This window comes from Dipodomys merriami, unplaced genomic scaffold, assembly GCF_024711535.1.
Source record: "Dipodomys merriami isolate MVZ:Mamm:240054 unplaced genomic scaffold, mDipMer1.0.p SCAF_125, whole genome shotgun sequence".
Lineage (NCBI taxonomy): Eukaryota > Metazoa > Chordata > Mammalia > Rodentia > Heteromyidae > Dipodomys > Dipodomys merriami.
This window is the reverse complement of record NW_027202549.1, coordinates 1,056,595-1,078,404: the sequence shown is the minus strand read 5'-3', so window position 1 is coordinate 1,078,404 and position 21,810 is coordinate 1,056,595. Positions and strand designations below refer to the sequence as shown.

Sequence of the window (21,810 nt, the reverse complement as noted above, 5' to 3'; positions counted from 1 at the left end):
TGCATTAGCAGGAAGGGCTAAGATAGAAACCAAGTCTTACTGATGACAGTGACAGATACTAAGTTAAGGCAAAATGAGCCAGGCACTAGGTGACTCGCACCTGTCATTCATTGTAGGTGCTCAGGAGGCTGAGATCTAAAAGATTAAAGTTCAAAGCCAGGGGCTGGGAAGGTGGCCTGGTGGTAGAGTGCTTGCCTAGCATGCATGAAGCCCTGGGTTCGATTCCTCAGTACCACATACACAGAAAAAGGCAGAAATGGCGCCGTGGCTCAAGGGGTAGAGCGCCAGCCTTGAGCAAATGAAGCTCAGGGATAGCACCCAGGCCCGGAGTTCACGCCCTAAGACTGGCAAGAACCAAAAATCAAAAAGGAGCAAAGTTCAAAGCCAATCTGGGAGGGAAAATCCCTGAGGGAACTCTTATCTCCAATTAATCACCAAAAAAGCCCCAAGTGAAAGTGTTGCACACACACACACACACACACACACACACACACTTTCATCTGCTCAAATGATCTGAACACAAAGCTCAGGACAAGTTGTGAAAGGGTTTTTCTGGGGGAGAGGGGAGGGAAGAGGGTTGTTTTTTGTTTTGCCAGTCCTGGGGCCTGAACTCTGGGTCTGGGCGCTGTCCTTCAGCTCTTCAGCTTAAAGCTAGACCCCTGCTCCTTTGAGCCACAGCACCACTTCTGGTTTTCTGGTGGTTGATTGGAGATCAGAGTCTCACGGACTTTCCTGCCCAGGCTGGCTTTGAACCACGATCCTCTAGATCTCAGCCTCCTGAGGAGCTAGGATGACAGGTGTGAGCCACCAGCACCCGGTACACCAGGGTTTGTTTTATTTGTTGTTGTTGCTTTAATTCCAAGAGTTCTAGACTGTCTTTCCCTGGTCTAGTCAGGGAGAAGTTGTGAACATAGCAAGCCAGGGTGGGGCAGGAGCCAGCCTTGGAATAGCCAATGGGCAAATCGCTTAGATACAGAAAAGCAAACAGGATGGGGGGGGGGGGGAACGGGGCAGGGTCTCAGCACTCCCCAAATCGACTCTAAAAGGAGACAACAGAGCCTCCCAGACCTCTGACAGGGCTGATGACTTTTGGGTCGGGAACACAGTGGAGAAACTTCATCAGAACTCTGGCCAGAAGCCCAGACCCCAGACATTCTTGCCCCACCTTTCCTGCTTCAGATTCTGTTGGGTGGAAAGGGGAGATTGTGGAGGGAGAGGCAGGAAGGGGAAATGGTTGGATCTCTGGCTGTAGCCACTCGGGGGGGGGGGGGGGGGGGGACAACAGATGGGAGACAACAGTCCAGGCAAGAGGTCAGGATCACACACACACACACACACACACACACACACACACACACACACACACACCCCTATGATTCCAGAAACAGATAGAGCAGCAAGTCTGTTCCCACGGCTTTGAACCAACCTCCTGTGAGCTATGCTCACAGGAGAGGTTTCCCGGCCCTGTCACGCCTCGAGTCTCTGGGATTTCATCACCTCCTGGTGACATGAGGATTCCACTAGAATACAGCTTCTCCAGCTACTCCAGTCGCCTCTCAAAACTGTAGAAGGGACCAGAACCAGGAGCTGGTGGCTCACGCCTGTCATCCCAGCTCCTCCGGAGGCTGAGATGTGAGGATCGTGGTTCAAAGCCAGCCTCTTCTCTCCAATGAACCACCAAAAATAAAATTAAAAAAAAAAAAAAAAGCCAGAAGTGGTGCTGTGGTTCAAGTGGTAGAGTGTTCGCCTTGAGCCAAAGAAGCTCAGGGACAGTGCCCAGGCCCCGAGTTCAAGCCCCAGCACCCACCCTCACCCCTGATACATACCGACTTCAGGAACACACAACCTGGGTGCTGAGCCCGGGGCCGCTCAGAGCAGCCCTGTGAGTCACACGACAGGCACCCCAGAAAGTTCCTGGCACATAGTTTACTGGCAGGCAGACATGCTCGCCAGGGGTGGGGCCCTTTGACAGAAGTGGCCGGTTGTGGCCTGCACAGGTGAATCAGCTACTGTGTCTCCCGGAAACCCCCCCCCCCCCACCACCACCACTTTGTGCCCATCTACACCGTCATCACTGCATTCCAGAGCCTTCTGGTCACATGACGCTACTCCTGGACAGGGACACCCCCCCAACCACACATACAGAGGTGAGGGGCCTCCTCTTCCCCTCCCAGGCTGGAACTCAGCCCCCCCCCACCCCACCCCTCATTCCCTCAACCCTCACCTCTGTCTTGGTAACTCTGATTATTTCCTGGTCCAACTGTCACTAAAGATCCTTTATTCTGGGCGCCCTGGAGGCCTCGCCAGCATCCAGGATGGGCAGTGGAGAGTGGAAAAACACCTCCCCCCCACACCTCCCTTGCAAAGGGGGGGGGAGGGGGTCCCACCTACTCCCTGTCCCTCTGAGATCCCAGACGTCTCCCCCTCTCCTGCTCCCCTTCTTCAGTCTACTGGGGTTTTCTGTCTCAGATGCTAAAGATCTTTATTTGGGGGGGCGCCGGGGGGGGGGGGAGAGTTCTACACTATTCCTAATCTGGGAGGGGGAGAGCATCGCCTTTTTTTGGGGGGGGTCTGACAACCCAAGGGTCATCCCCTCCTCCAGACTGCCTCGCCCGACCCAGCGCTCCCCATCCCCAGGTGTGAGGCCCGTACCCCCCCCCGACCCCCCCCCACCCCAAATCCAGCCCAGCCATCCTGCAAGTGCCCGGGCTCTAGAGTGGAAGAAGGACTGGAGAGGAGGAGGGGGGGATCGGAGACTGTGCTCAGACTCGAGCCTGCGGGGCCGGGGATCGCGCCACCCCCGTACCCCACCCGTGCACCCCCCCCACCCCCGGCGCCCACTCCTCCTACCTGAGCGTGAGCGGCGCTCTGCGCGCGGCCCCCGCGCTGCGCCGGCTCCGTGTCCGCCCCGCCCACCCCAGGCTGGCCACGCCCCTCCAGGAGATCACGCCCTTCCCATTGGCCACTCCTCTCGACTGGCCACGCCCTTCCCACTGGCCCCTTCCCATTGGCCGCCCCTCTCGACTGGCCACGCCCTTCCCTCTGCCCCCCCCCCCACCTCTCCGCCTTCCCCCGTTCAGCTCGTCCCAGCCTTCCAGATCAAGCTCTTCCCCATTGGCCGCCCCTCCCGAGTGGCCACGCCCTTCCCACTGGCCCCTCCCCATTCAGTAGACTACGTCCATTCCCATTGGCAGCCCCCTCCCGCTGGCCCCTCCTCCGTCCCGCTGGCTCCGCCCATCCTTCTCCACTGGTTTCACTTAAGGGCCCAATTGGCCACACCCCCTTCCCAAGTACGCGCACGCTTCCTATTGGCTTCACCCGTTCCCTCCGGGCCACGCCTTTATCAACTGGCCACGCCCAGTCCTGGACTAGGGGAGGAGGAGGAGGAGGCGGTGGAGGCGGGACGCGGTGCTCCTGGCTTTCATCAAGCTCGGTGGGGAGCCGGTGCTAGGCTGAGATGGAGTTGCCAGGCTCAGGTTTCCCAGGTGTGCATGAAGCTCCCTGGGACCGGTGTGGGAGGGGAGGGGGAGGGACGGGGAGGCTGCACCATGATCTTGGTGGTCCATTTGGGATCAGTCTCCCAGCTCGACCCCAGGTGGATTTTTTTTTATGCCACTTGCAAGGCAGAGGATTCAACCGAGGTCACCCCACAACCCTGAAGCCGAGTGCCCCTGGGTGGCTGCCACTCCTGTTTGTGTGACCTTGAGATCAGAGCCTGAGGCTGGATCGGTTTCTTGCAACCCAGCCGGGCCACCTTGGAAAAGGGGTGCTGGAAAGATCTAAGGTCCCGGCTGGCTGGAGGAAAGGGGCAGGGTTCGATAGAAGCTCTCTGTGTTGCTGCCTCAAGGGTTAGGGCACTAATAGATATTGGGGAGTCCCTGGGCAGTCAGAGGTGTAGGATTTGGGGGGATACAGAGGACACATGGTCATAAAACCTTACTGTAGGGCTGGGAAGGTGGCTTAGTGGTAGAGTGCATGCTTGCCTAGCATGCATTGATGCTGCAGTTCAATTCCTCAGCACTACATGCACAAAAAAAGGCTGGAAATGGTGCAGTGGCTCAAGTGGGTAGAGCGCTCGCCTTGAGCAAAAGCAGCTCAGGGACAGTGACTCAGAAATCAGGCTCTGAGTTCAAGCCCCAGGACTGGCAAAAATAAATAAAATAAAAGCAAAAATAAATAACAACAACAACAACAAAAAACCTTTCTGTAACCCAGTTGCTGGTGAAGCAGGGGGCTGATCAAGACAGATTGGGGTGGGGTGGGGGAGTGTGTTTTACAGTCCCAGGTCTTGAACTCAGGGCCAGGCAGGGCACACTGTCCCTGAGCTTCTTTTGCTCAAGGCTAACACTCTACCACTTGAGTCACAGCGCCACTTGCAAGTTTATGAACATTGCGAAGCTGGTGTTTTTTTTGTTTCCTTGTTTTGTGCCAGTACTAGGGTTTGAACTCAGGGCTTGGTGCTATCTCTTAATTTATTTCCTTTTTTGCTCAAGGCTGAGGCTCTACCATTTGAGTCACAGACACCCCCCCCCCCCGCTTCTGCCTTTGGAGCTGTTCATTGGAACTAAAGAGACTCCCAGATTTTCCTGCTGGGATGGCTTTCAAACCACAATCCTCCAGATCTCAGCAGCCTCTTGAGTAGCTAGGATGACAGGCAGGAGCCACCAGTGGCTGCTTGGCTGGAAAACTAGTTTTATTATCTGCAAAATGGAGCAAGATCTGCCCAACCTTTCTCTTTCTTCCTGGCTAGGGACCAGGTAAGGGCCTCAGGGTTCCCGATAGTGCTCAAAAAACTGACTTTACTGGGTCAACCTGCTCTTGATCCTTTGCAAACCAGAGCTACCCCCTAGTCCCTTATAAATGAGTATAAGCCTTACAGACACAAGCCACCCCAAGCTCAGAGAATGTAGGCCTTTGGAAGCTAACCGGTACCACATAGACTGTGATTTATTGAACAAACTGATGGGTCCCCTATGCTACACCTTTCCTGGACACAGACATACTTTTTCCCCCACTGTGGTCTTGGGGCTTGAACTCAGGGCCTGGACACTGTCCCTGAGCTCTTTTGCTCAAGGCAAGCGCTCTACCACTTTGAGCCACAGCGCTACTTCCAGATTTCTGGTGATTCACTAGAAATAAAGAGTCTCTCATGGGCTTTCCTGCCCGGGCTGGCTTTGAACCGTGATCTCCCAAGTAGATAGGATGATAGGCGTGAGCCACCAGTGCCTGGCTGGCATCTGTGATTCTGGAGACATTAAGACGATCAGAAAGCAGAGCATAGCACAATCCCCTACACATCAGTATCTTGGCAGGGCTCACGCATGCCCAGATCGGGCCTAGCCCCTGAGCTATTCCTGGCTGGGCCTATGGCCAACAAGTTCAAGTTCAGCCTCAGCCACTGTGTCTCAGTGGCTCTCTAGCTCCCCCCACACCCCACCCCTGCTCCAAGCTAAGTCCACAGTGCCATGAACCCCGGCTTCACAGGAGATAGGAGTTTCCTGGACTTTCCTTCCCTAGGCTGGCTTCAAATCATGATCCTCACATCTCAGCCTCCCAAGTGGCTAGGATGACAGGAATGAGCTGCCAGCCCCCGGCCTGTGACTTTCCCCAACCCGAGACCCTGGAGACTGAATTGGGTCCCTACAGGAAACTCACAGCAGCTAAAAATAGAGGGACAAACGGTCTCTTGTAGGCCAGCGTCCGTCACCAGGCAGGGAGGGGAAACTGTTTGGAAGAGAATCTGGCCGAAGTCTGGCCTAGAATCCAGAGCTTCTGCTCCCATTAAGCTAGGGCTTCATGGACACAGCTAGGTATGAACAGGGTCTAAGACAACCTGATAAGAATCCGAAGCAGACCAGGGGTTGGTGGCTCACGCCTGTAATCCCAGCTACTCAAAGAGACTGAGATCTGAAGATCATGGTTTGAAGCCAGCCTAGGCTACACCCCACTTCTGGTTTTCTGAGCGGTTCATGGGAGATAAGAGTCTCACAGTCTTTCCTGCCAGGGCTGGCTTTGAACCATGATCCCCAGATCTCAGCCTCTGAGTAGCTAGGATGACAGGTGTGGGCCACTGATGCTAGCATCCCTTAGTTTTTGTTTTGTTTTGTTTCTCAAGGCTGGTGCTCTACCACTTGAGCCACAGCTCCGCTTCCAGTTTTAGGTGGCTAATCAGAAGTGGTTCTGTGCCTCAAGTTGGTAGAGCGCTAGCCTTGAGCAAAAAGGTCAGCCCTGAGTTCAAGCCCCATCAGTGACAAAAAAAAAAAAAAGCTAAGGGACAGTGCCCAGGTTCTAGGTTCTGAGTTCAAGCTCCAGTACTAGAGAGAGAGAGAGAGAGAGAGAGAGAGAGAGAGAGAGAGAGAGAGAGAGAGAGAGAGAGAGAGAGGAGGGAGGAGGGAGGAGGGAGGAGGAAGGAGGAAGGAAGAAAAGAGAGAGGAAGGGAGGGAGGGAGGGAGGGAAGGAAGGAAGGAGAGAGAAAGGAAGGGAGGGAGGGAAGAAGAAAGGAAACAGGGAGGGAGGAAATAAGGAAGGGAAGGGAAGGAAGGAAAGAGGAAGGAGGGAGGAAGGGAGGGGGGAAGGAAGGAAGAAAAGAGGGAGGAAGGAAGAAAAGAGAAAGGGGAAGGGAGAGAGGGAAGGAGGAAGGGAGGAAAGAGGGAGAAAGGAAGGGAGGGAGAAAGGAAGGGAGGGAAGGGGAGGAAGGAGGGAAGGAAGAGAGAGAAAGGGAAGCAGGGAGGGAGGAAGGAAGGGAGGGAGAGAGGGAGGGAGGGAGAGAGGGAGGGAGGGAGGGAGGGAGGGAGGGAGGAAGGGAGGGAGGGAGGGAGGGAGGGAAGGAAGGAAGGAAAGGAGGGAAGCCAAAGCTTAAACTAAAATCAGGTCAAGGCTCGGACTGGGGCAGAAGCTAAGTGGGTAGGATCAGAAAACAGCCCCTCCAGCAGCCTTGACTGTATTGGCAGAAGCTTCTGGATCTTTCAAGCACCTTCCCCGACCCCGGTTGCAGGCAGGCTGCTTGGATTCTGCCCTCCCCTGCACACCAGTTCCCCTTCTCTCCAGCTCTGGTATCCACAGTGACCAGGGCCATCTCCGGGCAAGAAGCCAGCTCAGAAATCCCTGGACATCCATCCCTGAGCGCTGGTCCCCATAGCAACCACCTGCTTGGGCCCGCCTCCCCCCCCCCTCCACCATCCCCTTCATCCAAGTCCAGTCTTATTTTTGAGGTCAGTAGATTCCATCCTCTCCCCCTGGATCCACCAGGAGAAACTGAGGCCGGAGTGAGGAAGAAGACTGGAAAGGGGAAACCTGTTGATGAAGAAGGGTTTTACCTTTCACCTGTCCTCTCTCTCTGTCTCTCTCTGTCTCTCTCTCCCCCCCATCTCAAAGGGGGTGGAGCCTGGAGTCTGATCACCAAGGAGAGGAGGAGTCTGATCAGTCCCTCCCCTCCCTGTCCCCCCCCCCACACCCACACCAGGAGCAGGATGCTGAAGAGGAACCTAACACCCCCATGATGAATTAATGATACTGACTCCTCCCTTCCCTCATCACCTGCCAGGGGCCCCCACAGCGGGGCCGGCCCTGCAGCTCCAGACGCACACCCGCCCCTCTGATCCCTTCCTGACCCACAGTGGGAAGATGGCCGGACCAGGCCCAGACTCCAGGCAGCTCTGGGCTCTGGGCAGCGCCATGCTGGGGGCCTGCCTGGCAGGGGTGGCGGCGGCGCAGCTGGTGGAGGTGAGGCAGGGAGGGAGGGAGGGGGAAGGGGGGTGAAGGGAAGAGTGGGGACAGGGGAAGAGGATCGGGGAGATCTGACTCTCTAGGGGGCTGACACAGCCGGTCCCCCTAACCCCCACCCCCACCCCCAGGCTCTGTGGGACTTAGTGCTTACTTACTCCTCTCTGATCTGATGGGAGGAATCTTAAGTCTGCTGAGAGAGGGAGATATGTCTTCAGATCTAAGGGGCTAAGTCCAACTGGGGACCCCAGTCCTGGATGGCAGATACAACCCCTATCAATCATCTGGTCTCTATTTGTTTGTTTATTTGTTTGTGTATTTATTTTGGTCGGTTGTGGGGCTTGAACTCGGGGCCTGGGCGCTGTCCCTCAGCTCTTTAGCTCAAGGAGCTAGGATGACAGGCGGGAGCCACCCAGCGGCCTGACCGGGCCATCCGGTCTCATGGAGGATTGGATGGGAACCCAGGGGGTGGGATTCAGACCTAAAACTTCGGGGACTCCCAAGGAAAGAGCCTCAGACTTTGAAGATTTCCAGTGCCCCCTGGAGATCTTAGGGAAAGAGATTTTTGGGGGGTGAGGATCGGAGCTGGGGGAAAGGATGCCTAGCGTTGTAAGTTGTAGGGTATGGAAATCCTTTAGAGACAGCCAGTGGCTTATATCTGTCATCCTAGCTACTCAGGAGGCTGAGAGCTGAGGATCACGGTTCAAAGCCAGCCCGGGCAGGAAAGGCCGTGAGACTCTTCTCTCCAGTGAACCACCAGAAAAACAGGAAGTAGTGCTGTGGCTCAAGTGGTAGAGCACTCACCTTAAGCTGAAGAGCTGAGGGACAGCGCCCAGGCCCTGAGTTCAAGCCCCACCACCGACCAAAAAAAAAAAAAGGAGACAGAAATTCTAGAAAGGCTTCCAAGGAGACCGTGGGAAGTGGTTTCTAGGGGACAGGACAAGATAAGACAGAGCCAAACTCGTCTTTATAGGGGGAAATCTCTGAGCTAGATCTGGGGACATGAGAATAGAATCTTGCACCTCAGGGTGGCTGGCCAGGCTGGGGGGGTGGGGAAGTAAGACGGCCACTGGCCTCTGATGTCAGCTCCAGTGTCTCTGTAAGGGGAGCTGAGCTGGCTGGAACCTCATAGGATAGAGTTGAACCCCTTACTAGCTGCCCTGAAGCCCTGGGTGTAGAAACAGAGCTGGGCTGGGTTAGGGGGGTGTTGGGGGAAGGGCGAGGGGCGATCATCAAGTCAGTTTTATTTATTTTGTATTTGTATTTTTTGCGAGTCGTGGGGTTTGAACTCTGGGCCTGGGCTCTGTCCCTCAGCGCTATCAGCTCAAGGCGGGTGCTCTACCACTTGAGCCACAGCGCCCCTTCCAGCCTTGTCTGTGTATGTGGTACTGAGGACTCGAACCCAGGGCTTCATGAATGCTAGGTGAGCGCTCTATCACTGAGCCTTCTGTCCAGCCACCCCCTTTCCCCCCCTATCTCCTGGGGACCATGTGGGGGGGAGGGAGTCCTTGCTTGTTCTGTTCTCAAGCTGGGTACAATGAGAAATCCCAGGATTCTTAGAATTACCCCACTCCAGCTCTACAGGTAGAGAAACTGAGGCTCCAAGGAAATGTGTGTGTGTGTGTGTGTGTGTGTGTGTGTGTGTGTGTGTACACATGGGCCATTACTAGGGTTTGTACTCAGGGTCTGGGGCACTGTGCTATAGCTCTCTTACCCAACGCTGGTGTGCTCAACCACTTGAACTCCACCTCTGTTTGCTAGCTTTTTGGTGGTTCATTGGAGATAAGACTTTTTCCTGCCCAGGCTGGCTTGGAACCTGTGATCCTCCAGATCTCAGCCTCCTGAGCAGGTAGGATGACAGGTGTGAGCCACCGGCGCCCACCCTAACCCCCACCCTTCCCTATCAGCCACGTTTGGTGACAGACATTCTCTTCTGATCGGAACACGTGTCACTCGGATACCATACCATAGGACCACGTGCATTAGGTCGATGTCTCCTTGGAAACACCTGGACTGTGTCCTCTAAGGCTCTCCGGGTAGGGGAGCTGTGTCTCCAGACACCGAGGACAAGGTCAAGTCGCCTAGTCACTTGAGACAAGGTCATATCTCTGGGATGAGGTCATATCTCCAGGAAGGGCAGAACAAAGTCATGTCCCCTCAGGACAAGATCACGGTCTTCAAACTCCCCAAGTGGGGTCATATGCCCCCCTACTCCCGATTCCCCTCCCTACCCCCCCCTCAAAGCTGAAAGGTAGAAGGTGATTTGGGGTACAGCTGCATTTATGTGGCTTGGCCTCCAGGTGTCGCTGGTGGATTATACTATCTCTAGACAGGTCTTGAGCCTAGCTATGAGGCTGACTTCTGGTCTTTGCTAGGGGAACAGAGCATGCGAGTCTGAGCCCCCCAAATTTATGAGGGAGACAAAGGGGAGAGGAAAAACCAATCCACCAATGCAACACAGGCCTTGTCTTGTCTCTAGTCTTGATTCTGAGACACCCTCCTTCCCAATACCTGTGTGTAGTGAGGAGGCTTGGGTGGTTGACATTTGTGTGTGTGTGTGTGTGTGTGTGTGTGTGTGTGTGTGTGTGTGTGTGTGTATAGACCAACACCTGGCTTTTTTAACATAACATTTTATTCATAACTAGACCTTGGAGTTACCAAATTTAAAAAAAAAAATGAGGGTTGGAAATGTGGCTTAGTGGTAGAGTGCTTGCGTAGCATGCATGAAGTCCTGGGTTCGATTCCTCAGTACCACATCCACAGAAAAAGCTGGAAGTGGCGCTGTGGCTCAAGGGGTAGAGTGCTAGTCTAGAGCAAACAAACAAACAAAAAAACCAACCAACCAACCAACCAACCAAGAAAGCCTGGTGCTGGTGGCTCACGCCTGTCATCCTAGCTACTCAAGAGGCCAAGATCTGAGGATCGTGGTTTAAAGCCAAGCCCAGGCAGAAAAGTCCCTGTGAGACTCTGATCTCCAAGGAACCACCTGAAAACCAGAAGTGGTGCTGTGGCTCAAAGTGGTAGAGCGCTTGCCTTGAGCCTAAAGCAGCTCAGGGACAGCGCCCAGGCCCTGAGTTCAAGCCCCAGGCCTGGCACAAAATCAAATCAATCAATCCAAGGTCTAGGGTGCTGGTGATGGAAATGGCCCCAAATCAAATACATTTATGTTAGGAAGTTCTGCAAGTCGAGGACTGAGGCTTTATTGACACTTGGGCTTCTCTTGGGCTAGGTCCCCAAATTCCTGGCCTCTGCCTTGGCTCACTCTCTCTCTCTCTCTCTCCTGACCCTCCACTAGCCCAGCACGGCCCCCCCCAAGCCCAAGCCCCCCCCACTGACCAAGGAGACCGTGGTGTTTTGGGACATGCGGCTGTGGCACGTCGTGGGCATCTTTTCGCTCTTCGTGCTCTCCATCAGTGAGTAGCCAGACCCTCCCCCTCATCCCTCCCCCAATCCCGTGGCCCGGCACCCCCTAAATTCCCCTGAACCCCCACCCCTTCCAACCTTCACCTCCAACTCCCTTACAACCAACTCCACCCTTGGACCTCAGGAGCAACAATTCCGGGCAGTATAAACAGGCCACGCGCCCACAAGAGGCCCCCATCCTGATTTCTGGCACTTTCTCATCCACACACAAAGTCCCCGTGTGGATGGCTGACAGTCTAGTGGTGACCCGAAACATTTTTCAACTGGACCCCAAAGAGGCAGCCACAGGGCAATTACGGTAATTACAGGGGACTCCGGGGCTAAAAATCGAAGACGTGTCATTTTTCCCTCTGGTTGGCCTCCCCAAAGCTTTTCTTGAAGTGGAGCCAGTTCAGAAACTCCACACACCCAGGGGGCCCCCACCAGGCCCCCCTCACCCCAGTGGCGCGCCACAGATGCCCAGCAGATGTGACTCTCACAGCCCTGTCTTGTCACATACCATGTGCTTGGAGCCCTATCCTCTGCTAGGGTCTGGGTATTTCATTATTTTCTCTCTCTCTCTCTCTCTCTCTGTCTCTCTCTCTCTCTCTCTGCCAACATTAGGGCTTGAACTCAGGGCCTGAGCACTGTTTCTTAGCTTCTTATTTTTGGCTCAAGGCTGGAGATACCTCTAATTTTAATTAATTAATTAGCCAGTCCTTCCTGGGGCTTGAACTCAGGGCCTGGGCACTGTCCCTGAGCTGTTTCTGCTCAAAGCTAGTACTCTACCCCTTGAGCCACAGCACCCACTTTTGGCTTTTTCTGTGTATGAGGAATCAAACCCAGGGCTTCATGCAGGCTAGGCGAGCACTCTACCACTGAGCCACCATCCCAGCCCTTTAGTTTTTTTTGCTGGTGTGTCTCACAGATTTTTTTTTTCTTCCCAAGCTGGCTTTGAACCACGATCCTTAGATCTCAGGCTCCTGAGTAGCTAGGATGACAGGCTTGAGCCACCGGCTCTCTGTTTTTTTGTTTTGTTTTGTTGTTTTTGTCACAACTGGGGCTCAAACTCAGGGCCTGGGTGTTGTCCTTTAGCTATTTTTTTTTTCCATTCAAGGCTGGCCCACTACCATTTGAGCCATACCTCCACTCCTACCTAGCTTTTTGCTGGTTCACTGGAGGGAAGCCTGACTTCAAACCAGGATCCTCTCATCTCAGCCTCCTGAGTAGCTAGGATGACTTGTCTGCACCACCAGCTTCGGGGAGTTTCTTGTTGCAAAGTCAAAGGCTTGGCCTACACCTCTCAGCCTTCCTGTGAAGGTTGGAAGTTGAAAAAGAGGGGGAGAGAGTTGGGGGCATGTGGGGGGGGGAGGGGAGGCTCTCCAAGCCAGGGGCGTGGTGTCCCAGCAGCCAAGAGGAAGCCCAACTTCCACAGGAGGCCTCAGATAAGCCCCGTGGATCATCTTCCCTGCATAGAGATCATACAGCTTGCATTTAAGATCTAGCACCATAGCTGGGCGCTGGTGGCTCACGCCTGTCATCCTAGCTATTCAGGAGGCTGAGATCTGAGGATCGAGGTTCAAAGCCAGCCTGGGCAGGAACATCTGTGAGACTCTTCTCTCCAATGAACCACCAGCAAACCGGCGCTGTGGTTCAAGTGGTAGAGCGCTTGCCTTGAACTGAAGTGCTGAGGGACAGCACCCAGGCCCAGAGTTCAAGCCCCACCACCACCCAACAACAACAACAAAAAAGATCTAGCAGCATGGGGCTGGGAAGGTGGCTTAGCGGTACAGTGCTTGCCTGGTATGTATGAAGCTCTGGGTTCAATTCCTCAGTACCACATATACAGAAAAAGCCAGAAATGGTGCTGTGGGTCAAGTGGTAGAGTGCTAGCTTTGAGCAAAAGAAGCTGAGTTCAAGCCCCAAGACTGGCGCTTACACACACATACACACCATGATCCCAGAGGATGCTCCAACCACGCTACATGGATCGGATCTATCCCCCTCCCTCACCCCAAAATAGGCCTAGCGTTTCCTGCCTGGGCCTCCTTCTAACTCCCCAGCATTCTGCCAGGAAGTGTTGTTGTCTGTCATCTGATTTATAATAGAAACCAGGCCTACAGTTCCACATTGCTCTCCTGGGACATGGGCCAAGGTGGTCAGACTGTGGGGGCCTTAGAAAAATAAACTCAGTCCAGCCCCAGCTAGAACCTTCCCTGCCCAGAACCAGGCATACCCAGAGCCCAACTGGGTGTGGGTGTGACTGCTAGGCACCGGAAAACCAACTCCTGGAATAATCGTCAGCCCAGGACAAGGTCTAGTTCTTTCTCCCTGCCAGAGAGGCCCAGGGCTTGTCCTCAGGGAAACTGAGAAGGGACACAGTCCCCAGGGGTGTCTGAGACAGCTCTGGCTTTGCTCTCAGAAGCCTTGGACAGGAAACCTACCACGGACAAGGTACAAACCCAGAGGTGTGGGTTGAAAACGCTGAGCATCAGTCCTTAAGAGCCATGATGTAAGCCCTTCCTCCGCTTTGTCCTCTGGCATCCAAGAGTCTAGAGAAAAACCTTTAGGACCAGGGTTGGATGAACTGGTTCTGGGACCCGTGCAAAATAAACATAGGACATCCTTAGTTGCAACTTAAGAATTGAGCGCTGAGGCTCACGCCTGTAATCCCAGCCACTCGAGAGGCTGAGATCTGAGGATCGCCATTCAAAGCCAGCCCAGGCAGGGAAGTCCAAGAGACTCTTCATTAACCATCAAAAAGAAAAAAAAAGCCTGAAATGAAGGGGAGATGGTGTAAGCTCACGTGGGAGGGTGCTAGAGAAGGCCCTGAGTTCAAGTCCCAGTACCAACATACACAAACACACACAATGAATCCAGCTGAAGCTCAGCTTTAGCCCAGCCTGCTATGTCTTCTTTATAGTCATCACTTTGTGCTGTATCTTCAACTGTCGAGTTCCTCGTACCCGGAAAGAGATCGAGGCCCGGTACCTCCAGAAAAAGGCAGCCAAGATGTACACGGACAAGCTGGAGACCGTACCACCACTGAACGAGCTCACAGAAATCCCAGGAGGTGAGGAAGATCCTTGGGCCAACCAGTCCCCCAGTTCAGCTGTTCAGAATCTCCCTGCGGTTGTTCTTCGACCAGAAACCAGCCAGGTGTCAGTGGGTCACAGGTCACCCTAGATCCTCAGGAGGCTGAGATCTGAGGATTGCAGTTTGAAGCCACCCCGGGCACGAAAATCCTACGAGACTCTTTTCTCCAATAAATCACTGAAACGAAAACAAATCTGGAAGTGGGGCTGTGGCTCAAGTGGTAGAGCACTCGCCTTGAGCTGAAGAGCTCAGGGACAGTGCCCAGGCCCTGAGTTCAAGGCCCCATGGAAGAGGTTCTAGGACCTTCTACTTAGAAAACCTGGGTGCCAATGTCACCACTGTGTTTTGACCTCTTTTTTTTTTTTCTCCTTACAGAGGAGAAGAAGAAGAAGAAGAAGGACAGCGTGGACACGGTGGCCATCAAAGTTGAAGAAGACGAGAAGAATGAAGCCAAAAAGAAGAAAGGAGAGAAATGAATGCAGCCAAGACATCAGCCTGGCAGCTGGCTAGCCCAGAGCCTAAGCCCTCACCATGACCCATGGGCATCTGGACTCTGAGCTTATCCACCAAAGCTGTGATCAGAGGGGAAACTGAGGCCCTGACCACATCCTCAAGGCCCAACCAGGACAGGAACAACACTACATAGAGTCTGATCCTTTAGTCTCCTTTCCCATGGGCACGGTCCTTGGGTCCCTGTTCCTCTACTACTTGAGCCACAGCACCAGTTGTGGTTTTTGAGTGGTTCATGGGAGATCAGAGTCTCACGGGGACTTTTCTTCCTGGGCTGGCTTTGAACTGCGATCCTCAGATCTCAGTCTCCGGAGTAGCTAGGATGACAGGCGTGAGCCATTGGTATCCAGCTGCCTTATATTCTTTACACTTGGCTTTTTGCTCATGGTTGGTGCTCTACCGCTTGAGCTACATCTCCACTTTCTGCTTTGGGGAGATAAAAAGTCTCACAGGTTTTCCTGCCCCAGCTGCTTCTGAACCACAGATTTCAGATCTCAGCCTCCTGAGTAGTTAGGATGACAGTTTGAGCCACCGGCACCTAGCTTAGTACCAGATTTTTTTTTTTTTTTTTTTTTGCCAGTTCTGGGGCTTGAACTCAGGGCCTGGGCGCTGTCTCTGAGCTGCTTTTGCTCAAGGCTAACACTCTACCACATGAGCCCCAGCGCCACTTCCAGCTTTTTCTGTGTATGTGGTCCTGAGGAATCGAACCCAGGGCTTCATGCATGCTAGGCGAGCGCTCTACCACTGAGCCACCTTCCCAGCCCCCAGGATTGTTTCTCTACCTTGGTTTAGCGCCAGGCAGTGAGCCAAAGCATCAGGTACTGAGTTCAAGTTCCATCTTGGATGTGCAAAAAAGAAGAAAGGAAAAGAAGAGAGGAAGTTCAGTTCTGATCTCCAGTGCCCTTTAGGAGATCAGGGCAATGGTGCCAGCAGCCTGCTTGATCTGCATCTGTGGTACTGAGGAATCGAACCCAGGGCTTCAGGCATGCTAGGTGAGCACTCTACCACTAAGCCACCTTCCCAGCCCCCAAAACCACCTTGTAGAAGTACAAATAAAGTAGAGTGCCTTCTCATAGCAGTCTCCTGACCTAATTCATCCTTGGATTTTTTTCTTCTTCTTTTTTTTTTGGGGGGGGGGTGTCAGTCCTGGGGCTCGAACTCAGGGCCTGAGTGCTGTTCCTGAACTTCTTGTGCACCAGCTTAGTGCTCTAACCAGCAGAGCCACAGCTCCACTTCCATCTTTTTTTCTTTTTCAACTTATTAGAGACCTGAGTCTCACAGATTTTTCCTGCCCAGGCTGAATTTGAACCACGATCCTCAGATCTCAGCCTCCTGAGCGCAGTAGCCATGGCTGCCAGCATACGGCAAGAGCCGTCACCCCCAAACTTTTTTTGGAGGGGGGGGGAATCTATACTTTGTGGTATAAACTATCCAGAGTCTCTTCCCCCCACACACACAAAATGAGGTGCCCCCACCCCAGACCCACAAAGGAAGAGACATGGAAAGAAACGAAATGTTTAATGGAACATCTCCTGCCCGGCCTTGGGCTCCGAGAACAGGGGACACTCAGAGCTGGGAAGAGGAGGAGGAGGAGGAGAATGGAGGGATAAGAAGCGTAAGTCCCCGGATGGATCTGGGGTCACAGACCCCCTAGGAGGCCGAGGGATAGCAGGAGAGCCAGGAGCAGGGGTTTGGATGGGGCCGGCAGGGCCGGGGGCTCCCCACTTAGACGGTCCCAGATCCATGACTGGTAGGAGGAGACTTTCAGGAAGATGGGTGGGGAGTCGGTCTTCTCGCAACCCGCACCCCAGCTCACCAATCCTACCAGATACCAGGTGTCGTCCACATTGCAGGCCAGGGGTTCGCCCGTGCTCTCCTGAGGAGGGGGGCAGCAGGTTACCCAAGGGCCAAGGGCCTGGGGGTGGGGGTTCACCCTCATCACCCTGGCTACTCAGGAGGCTGAGATGTGAGGATCAAGAATGGAGGTTCAAAGTCAGCCCCAGGCAGGAAAGTACCTGCAACAATCATCTCCAAGGAACCACCCCCCCAAAAAAGAAAGAAAGAGCCAGAAAGGGCGCTGTGGGTCAAAGTTGGTAGAGCGCTAGCCTTGAGCAAAACAAGCTCAGGGACAAGGCCCAGGCTATGAGTTCAAGCCCCAGGACCTGCTCAAAACAAAACGGGGCGGGGGGAAGAAAGTGAGGGTAGAGTCAAGGTCATGACTCAGTATCTCCCCCATGTTCTTCTTGCTCCAGACCTTGGGGGAGCCCCTCTTACCCCCCCCCCCGTTAAAGGACACCCTCCCTTTACCTTCCCTTCCCACTTCTCCTATTTCCTCTCTCACCTCCAAATGCATCTTCACGCAGTCCCCGCCCCTTCCTCTCTGTCTCCACCCCAACTTCGGCTTTGCATTTTCATTTACTTTTTAGCGGAGCAGGGAATCAGTCATGGATCTTGAACTCTGGGCCTGGGTGCTGTCCCTGAGCTCTTCAGCTCAAGGCAAGCACTCTACCACTTGAGCCACAGCACCACTTCCAGTTTTCTGGTGGTTCATTTGAGATAAGGGTCTTGTAGCTTTTCCTGCCCAGGCTGGCCTCGAAATGTGATCCTCAGGTCTCAGCCTCCCAAGTAGCTAGGATGACAGGCATGAGCCAATGGCGCCCAGCCCTCATTTACTTCGAAGCCCTGTCTACCCTTCTTCTCTGCCTCCTGCACCCTACTACCAAGCTCGAAGGGGTGCCGAGGTACTCACGTAGCAGAAGTCCTCTCTGTTGATGTCTGAGACACAGATCATCTGTGGGGTGATGATTCGAATCAGGGACGGGATCCTGGCCGACCTGTGGTAGAAGTCCTCACACTTCCAGCTATTCAAGATGACCACTTCCCTCTCCTGAATGGTTCGAAACTGCGGCCACACGCCTGGGCGACAAAGCTGCATTTAGCCTTGGCTCTTGTGATGTTGACCAAGTCTTACCTCCATTACTTTCTGCCATCTTCCCCCCACTTCCCCCTCACACACACACCCCTACCCACAGCCTGCTTTCTGTGCCACCTGACAGTCACGAAGCAAAGCCATCACCTGCCCCCTACCCACCAAAGTTGCAAGGAGCCAATGAATCCTCCCCCTGTGGTTCATGCTATGGCTGGTCTTGGGGAACAGCTAGGTGTAGTACTGAGATAAAGTCTTGAGACTGGCATAGTAGCGCACACCTGTAATCTCAGCTACTTGGTAGGCAGACAGGAGAATCACTGTTCACAGCCAGCTCCAGGTGGCCCCTTCCTACCCTCCCTCCACAAATCCACAATTTTATATCTGAAGACTGCAATCCTAGCTACTCGGGAGCCTGAGATCTGAAGATCAGAGTTCAAAGCCAGCCTAGGCAGGTCCGGGAGACTCTTAGCTCCAATGAACCACTAGAAAACTGGAAGTAGGGCTGTGGCTCAAAGTGGTAGAGTGCTCACCTTGAGCAAAAGAGCTCAGGGACAGCACCTAGGCCCTGAGTTCAAGCCCCACGACTGATTTAAAAAACAACAACAACAAAACAGTACCCGAAGAATTCACATCCCTGGGCCTCTAACCCAAGTCCTCGGTCTCCCCCATGGCCTCCCTGGCTGTGGGGAGGCTGAGACTCACCTTCAGCTCTGGAATAGCCCCAGCCCGTGACAGCGCACACAGCTTTATCCTCCACCTCGAACTCCAGGCCCGGCAGGCAGATGGGCCACACGTGGTCGCTGTACTTGAGCGTGTGCTGGAGCTTGAGCAGCCCGATGTTGTGGGATCTGCCCACCCAGGACCAGTACCGCTCAGATCGGTACCTCCTGTGCACAAGGACCTTTAGCACCTGCACATCTGCTGTCTTCTCCGTGACCTCATCAAGCCACGGGCTTCCCACCCTCACGGTGTAGTTCACATTGGAGCTAGGAAAAGCCAGGAAGAGGGGAGTGCAAGGAAAAGGAAAGAGCGAAGCTGGGCATCAGTGGCTCATGGCTGTCAGCTCCTCAGGAGGCTGAGATGGGAAGAGCGGGGTTCGAAGCCACCCTGGGCAGAGACGTCCCCATGAGACTCATCTCCCATGAACCACTCCAAAAGCCTGAAGTGGAGCTGTGGCTCAAAGTGGTAGAGTGCTGGCCTTGAGTGGAAATGCTCAGAGACAGCACCAAGGCCCTGAGTTCAAGCCCCAGTACTCACACACAGACACACATAGACAGACAGACAGACAGACAGACACACACACACACACACACACACACACACACACACACACACACACACACACACACACACACACAGAGACACACACACAGACACACACACACACACACACACACACACACACAGTTGATTGACAGCAGGATGACCCAATTGAGTGAAAGACAGGGTTGATTGACAGCAGGATGACCCAATAAGTGAGCAAAGGGGGTGGAGTTAAAGGCCTAGGCCCTCCTCCCAGGGTTGATTGACAGCAGGATAACCCAATAAGTGAGCAAAGGAGGTGGAGTGAAAGACCTAGGACCTCCTTCTAGAAGTAGCCAAACACAGGGACTTCTTGCCTTTGCCAGCCAATGACCTTGACGGGATGGAAGGGCAAGTGAGCGGGCCAAATGTGGGTGCACACCCCAAATACTGCCCCCCCACACACACTCCAGGAGGGAAACCTGCAGGCCAATCAAGCCTCCACCTCATTAGAGCCAAGATGAAGACTGTAGGCTCCATAAGGAGAGAACTGGGGGGAGGGGGGGTCCCCCAGCTCCCTCTCTACCCATCCCCCACCTGGGCCCCAACTCACTAGGTCAAGCAGTAAGCCGCGGTCAGCACCCACTGGGAGGCGATGAGGGTGCCCGCGCAGATGTGGGTGCCGTTGGCCCGCACGCTGACCATCCAAGGCCACCTCTTGGCCATGGCCACTGGGTCCCTCAGGGTGGTGTCCCGTTCGTAGGAGTACCCGCAGGCTGCAGGATGGAGGACTCAATGAGGGGGGACACCCACCCAGCTCCACCCTGGGCCCCACCGCCAGCATCTGCCAACATGCCCAGTGTATACCCTTCTCAACCCCAGCCAGGCCTTTCAAGCCCTGGGCTTCTGCCTCCGCCCTCTTCCCTTCTCCAAAGGGGATCCCCCCTCTCCCCCTTTCTCTAATTTACCCAGAGGAAAAGGGAAAGGAAGAATTCATGTGATCACCGCAACGTCTTTAAAAATGAATTGCAGAGCCAGACGCCGCTGGCTCCGGCCTGTCATCCCAGCTACTCAGGAGGCTGAGATCTGAGGATCACGGTTCAAAGCCAGCCCGGGACAGGAAAGGCCACGAAACTCTTATCTCCCATAAACCACTCAGAAAACCGGACCTGGCGCTGTGGCTTGAGTGCTAGAGCGCTAGCCTTGAGTGAAGAGTTCAGGGACAGTGGCCAGGCCCAGAGTTCAAGCCCCACGACCAGCAAAAAGAAAAATAAAATGAATGGCAGGCTGGGAAGGTGGCTCAGAGGTAGAGTGCTTGCCTGGCATGCATGAGGCTCTGGGTTCGATTCCTCAGCACCACATAAGCAGAAAAAGCTGGAAGTGGCGCTGTGGCTCAAGTGGTAGAGCTCTCTCTCACCTTGAGCACCAAGAGCATCAGGGATGAGCACCCTGGGGGGCCTGAGGTCAAGCCCAGGACCAGCTAAAGGGAGGGGGTGGTGGTGGTGGTGGGTAGTTATTCCAGAAACATGCTGCAGCTTGTTTACTGGACCCCTGGCTCCTCCGTTCCTCTGTCCATCCAGGCTTCCTCCCCGCCCCGCGCCCCCAAAACGCAGCAGCTCACAGGGTAACACGCTGTGGGCTTTGATGGTGGCACTGGTCAGCCCCTCTGTCGAGGTCTCCTCTTCGGCCTGCTGCGCACGGGGAGGCCCGTCCGAGGGGCAGGGGGCGTCCGGGGTGCAGGAGGAGGCCGCAGGGGGGGCTGGGGCCGCCGTGGGCAGCACGCCCTGGGCTCCGACGGTGGCCAGGCCGCCTGCGAGCAGACAGGGAGGGACCTGGGGTCAGGGAGGGGCCCGGGGTCAGGGAGGGACCTGGGGTGGGGGTGGGGGGGCCTGGGGTCGGGGCCGGGCCCGGGGTCGGGACGGGGTCTGGGGAGGGGCCTGGGGTCGGGGCGGGGCCTGGAGTCAGGGCGGGGTCTGGGGAGGGGCCTGGGGTAGGGGCGGGGCCTGGGGTCAGGGAGGGACCTGGGGTCAGGGAGGGACCTGGGGTCAGTGAGGGACCTGGGGTCAGGGAGGGGCCTGGGGTCGGGGCGGGGCCTGGGGTCAGGGCAGGGCCTGGGGTCGGGGAGGGGCCTGGAGTCAGGGCGGGGCCTGGGGTCGGGGAGGGGCCTGGAGTCAGGGCGGGGCCTGGGGTCAGGGAGGGGCCTGGGGTCGGGGAGGGGCCTGGGGTCGGGGAGGGGCCTGGGGTCGGGGCGGGGCCTAGGGTCAGGGCAGGGCCTGGGGTCGGGGGGCGGGGCCTAGGGTCAGGGCAGGGGTCTGGGGGTCGGGGCGGGGCCTGGGGTCAGGGCAGGGTCTGGGGTCAGGGGCGGGGGCCTGGGGTCAGGGGCAGGGTCTGGGGTCAGGGCGGGGCCTGGGGTCGGGGCTGGGTCTGGGGAGGGGCCTGGGGTCAGGGCGGGGCCTAGGGTCAGGGCAGGGCCTGGGGTCGGGGCGGCCCCGGCGTGGGCAGGGCTGGGCCGGGCTGGGCCGGGCTGGGCAGGCCTCACCCAGGGGCCAGCGCAGCAGGAGCAGCACCACCACCAGCAGCAGGAATCGGGCGTGGGGCGCCGCTGGGGGATCCTGGCGAGCCGGACTGGGGGGGTCCGGGGGTCCGGCGCTGCCGCCCTGGCTCCATCCTGCACCGACGGCGGGACTGTGCCCACTGCGCCTGCGCGCGGCGCCCCCCGGCGGCCGTCCCCTGCATCGCCGCGCGCACAGCGCCCCCCGGCGGCCGCCCCCTGCATCGCCGCGCGCACAGCGCCCCCCCGGCGGCCGCGCCCTGCATCGCCGCACGCACAGCGCCCCCCCGGCGGCCGTCCCCTGAATCGCCCGCGCGCACAGCGCCCCCCGGCGGCCGCCCCCTGCATCGCCGCGCGC

The 21,810-nt window shown here is 55.8% G+C and overlaps 2 protein-coding genes across 2 annotated transcripts; one reads left to right on the top strand and one right to left on the bottom strand.

The window, feature by feature from the left end:
• Nucleotides 1-7,623: 7,623 nt before the first annotated feature.
• On the top strand, nucleotides 7,624-14,996 carry Tmie (transmembrane inner ear). Its single transcript, XM_070017436.1, has 4 exons — nucleotides 7,624-7,722; nucleotides 11,018-11,135; nucleotides 14,048-14,197; nucleotides 14,596-14,996. Exons 1-4 carry the CDS (start codon nucleotides 7,624-7,626, stop codon nucleotides 14,694-14,696), a joined length of 468 nt encoding a protein of 155 aa, XP_069873537.1. The 3' UTR covers nucleotides 14,697-14,996.
• Nucleotides 14,997-16,233: 1,237 nt separating this feature from the next.
• On the bottom strand, nucleotides 16,234-21,677 carry Prss50 (serine protease 50). The gene is made up of 7 exons (XM_070017415.1): nucleotides 21,597-21,677; nucleotides 21,441-21,513; nucleotides 20,523-20,711; nucleotides 19,515-19,677; nucleotides 18,362-18,645; nucleotides 17,480-17,646; nucleotides 16,234-16,606 (listed from the first exon to the last, which is right to left on the bottom strand). The coding sequence occupies exons 1-7, from the start codon at nucleotides 21,675-21,677 to the stop codon at nucleotides 16,370-16,372; spliced, it is 1,194 nt and encodes a 397-aa protein (XP_069873516.1). The 3' UTR covers nucleotides 16,234-16,369.
• Nucleotides 21,678-21,810: the final 133 nt, after the last annotated feature.

Coding starts and splice junctions, on each gene's coding strand:
- Prss50 (XM_070017415.1), bottom strand. CDS start 21,677: ATGCAGGGGGCGGCCGCCGGGGGGCGCTGTGCGCGCGGCGATGCAGGG. Junction 21,514..21,596: donor GGGCGCCGCGCGCAGGCGCA/GTGGGCACAGTC, acceptor CCGGCTCGCCAG/GATCCCCCAGCGGCGCCCCA. Junction 19,678..20,522: donor AGCCCACAGCGTGTTACCCT/GTGAGCTGCTGC, acceptor TCCATCCTGCAG/CCTGCGGGTACTCCTACGAA.
- Tmie (XM_070017436.1), top strand. CDS start 7,624: ATGGCCGGACCAGGCCCAGACTCCAGGCAGCTCTGGGCTCTGGGCAGC. Junction 7,723..11,017: donor CGGCGGCGCAGCTGGTGGAG/GTGAGGCAGGGA, acceptor ACCCTCCACTAG/CCCAGCACGGCCCCCCCCAA. Junction 14,198..14,595: donor GCTCACAGAAATCCCAGGAG/GTGAGGAAGATC, acceptor TTCTCCTTACAG/AGGAGAAGAAGAAGAAGAAG.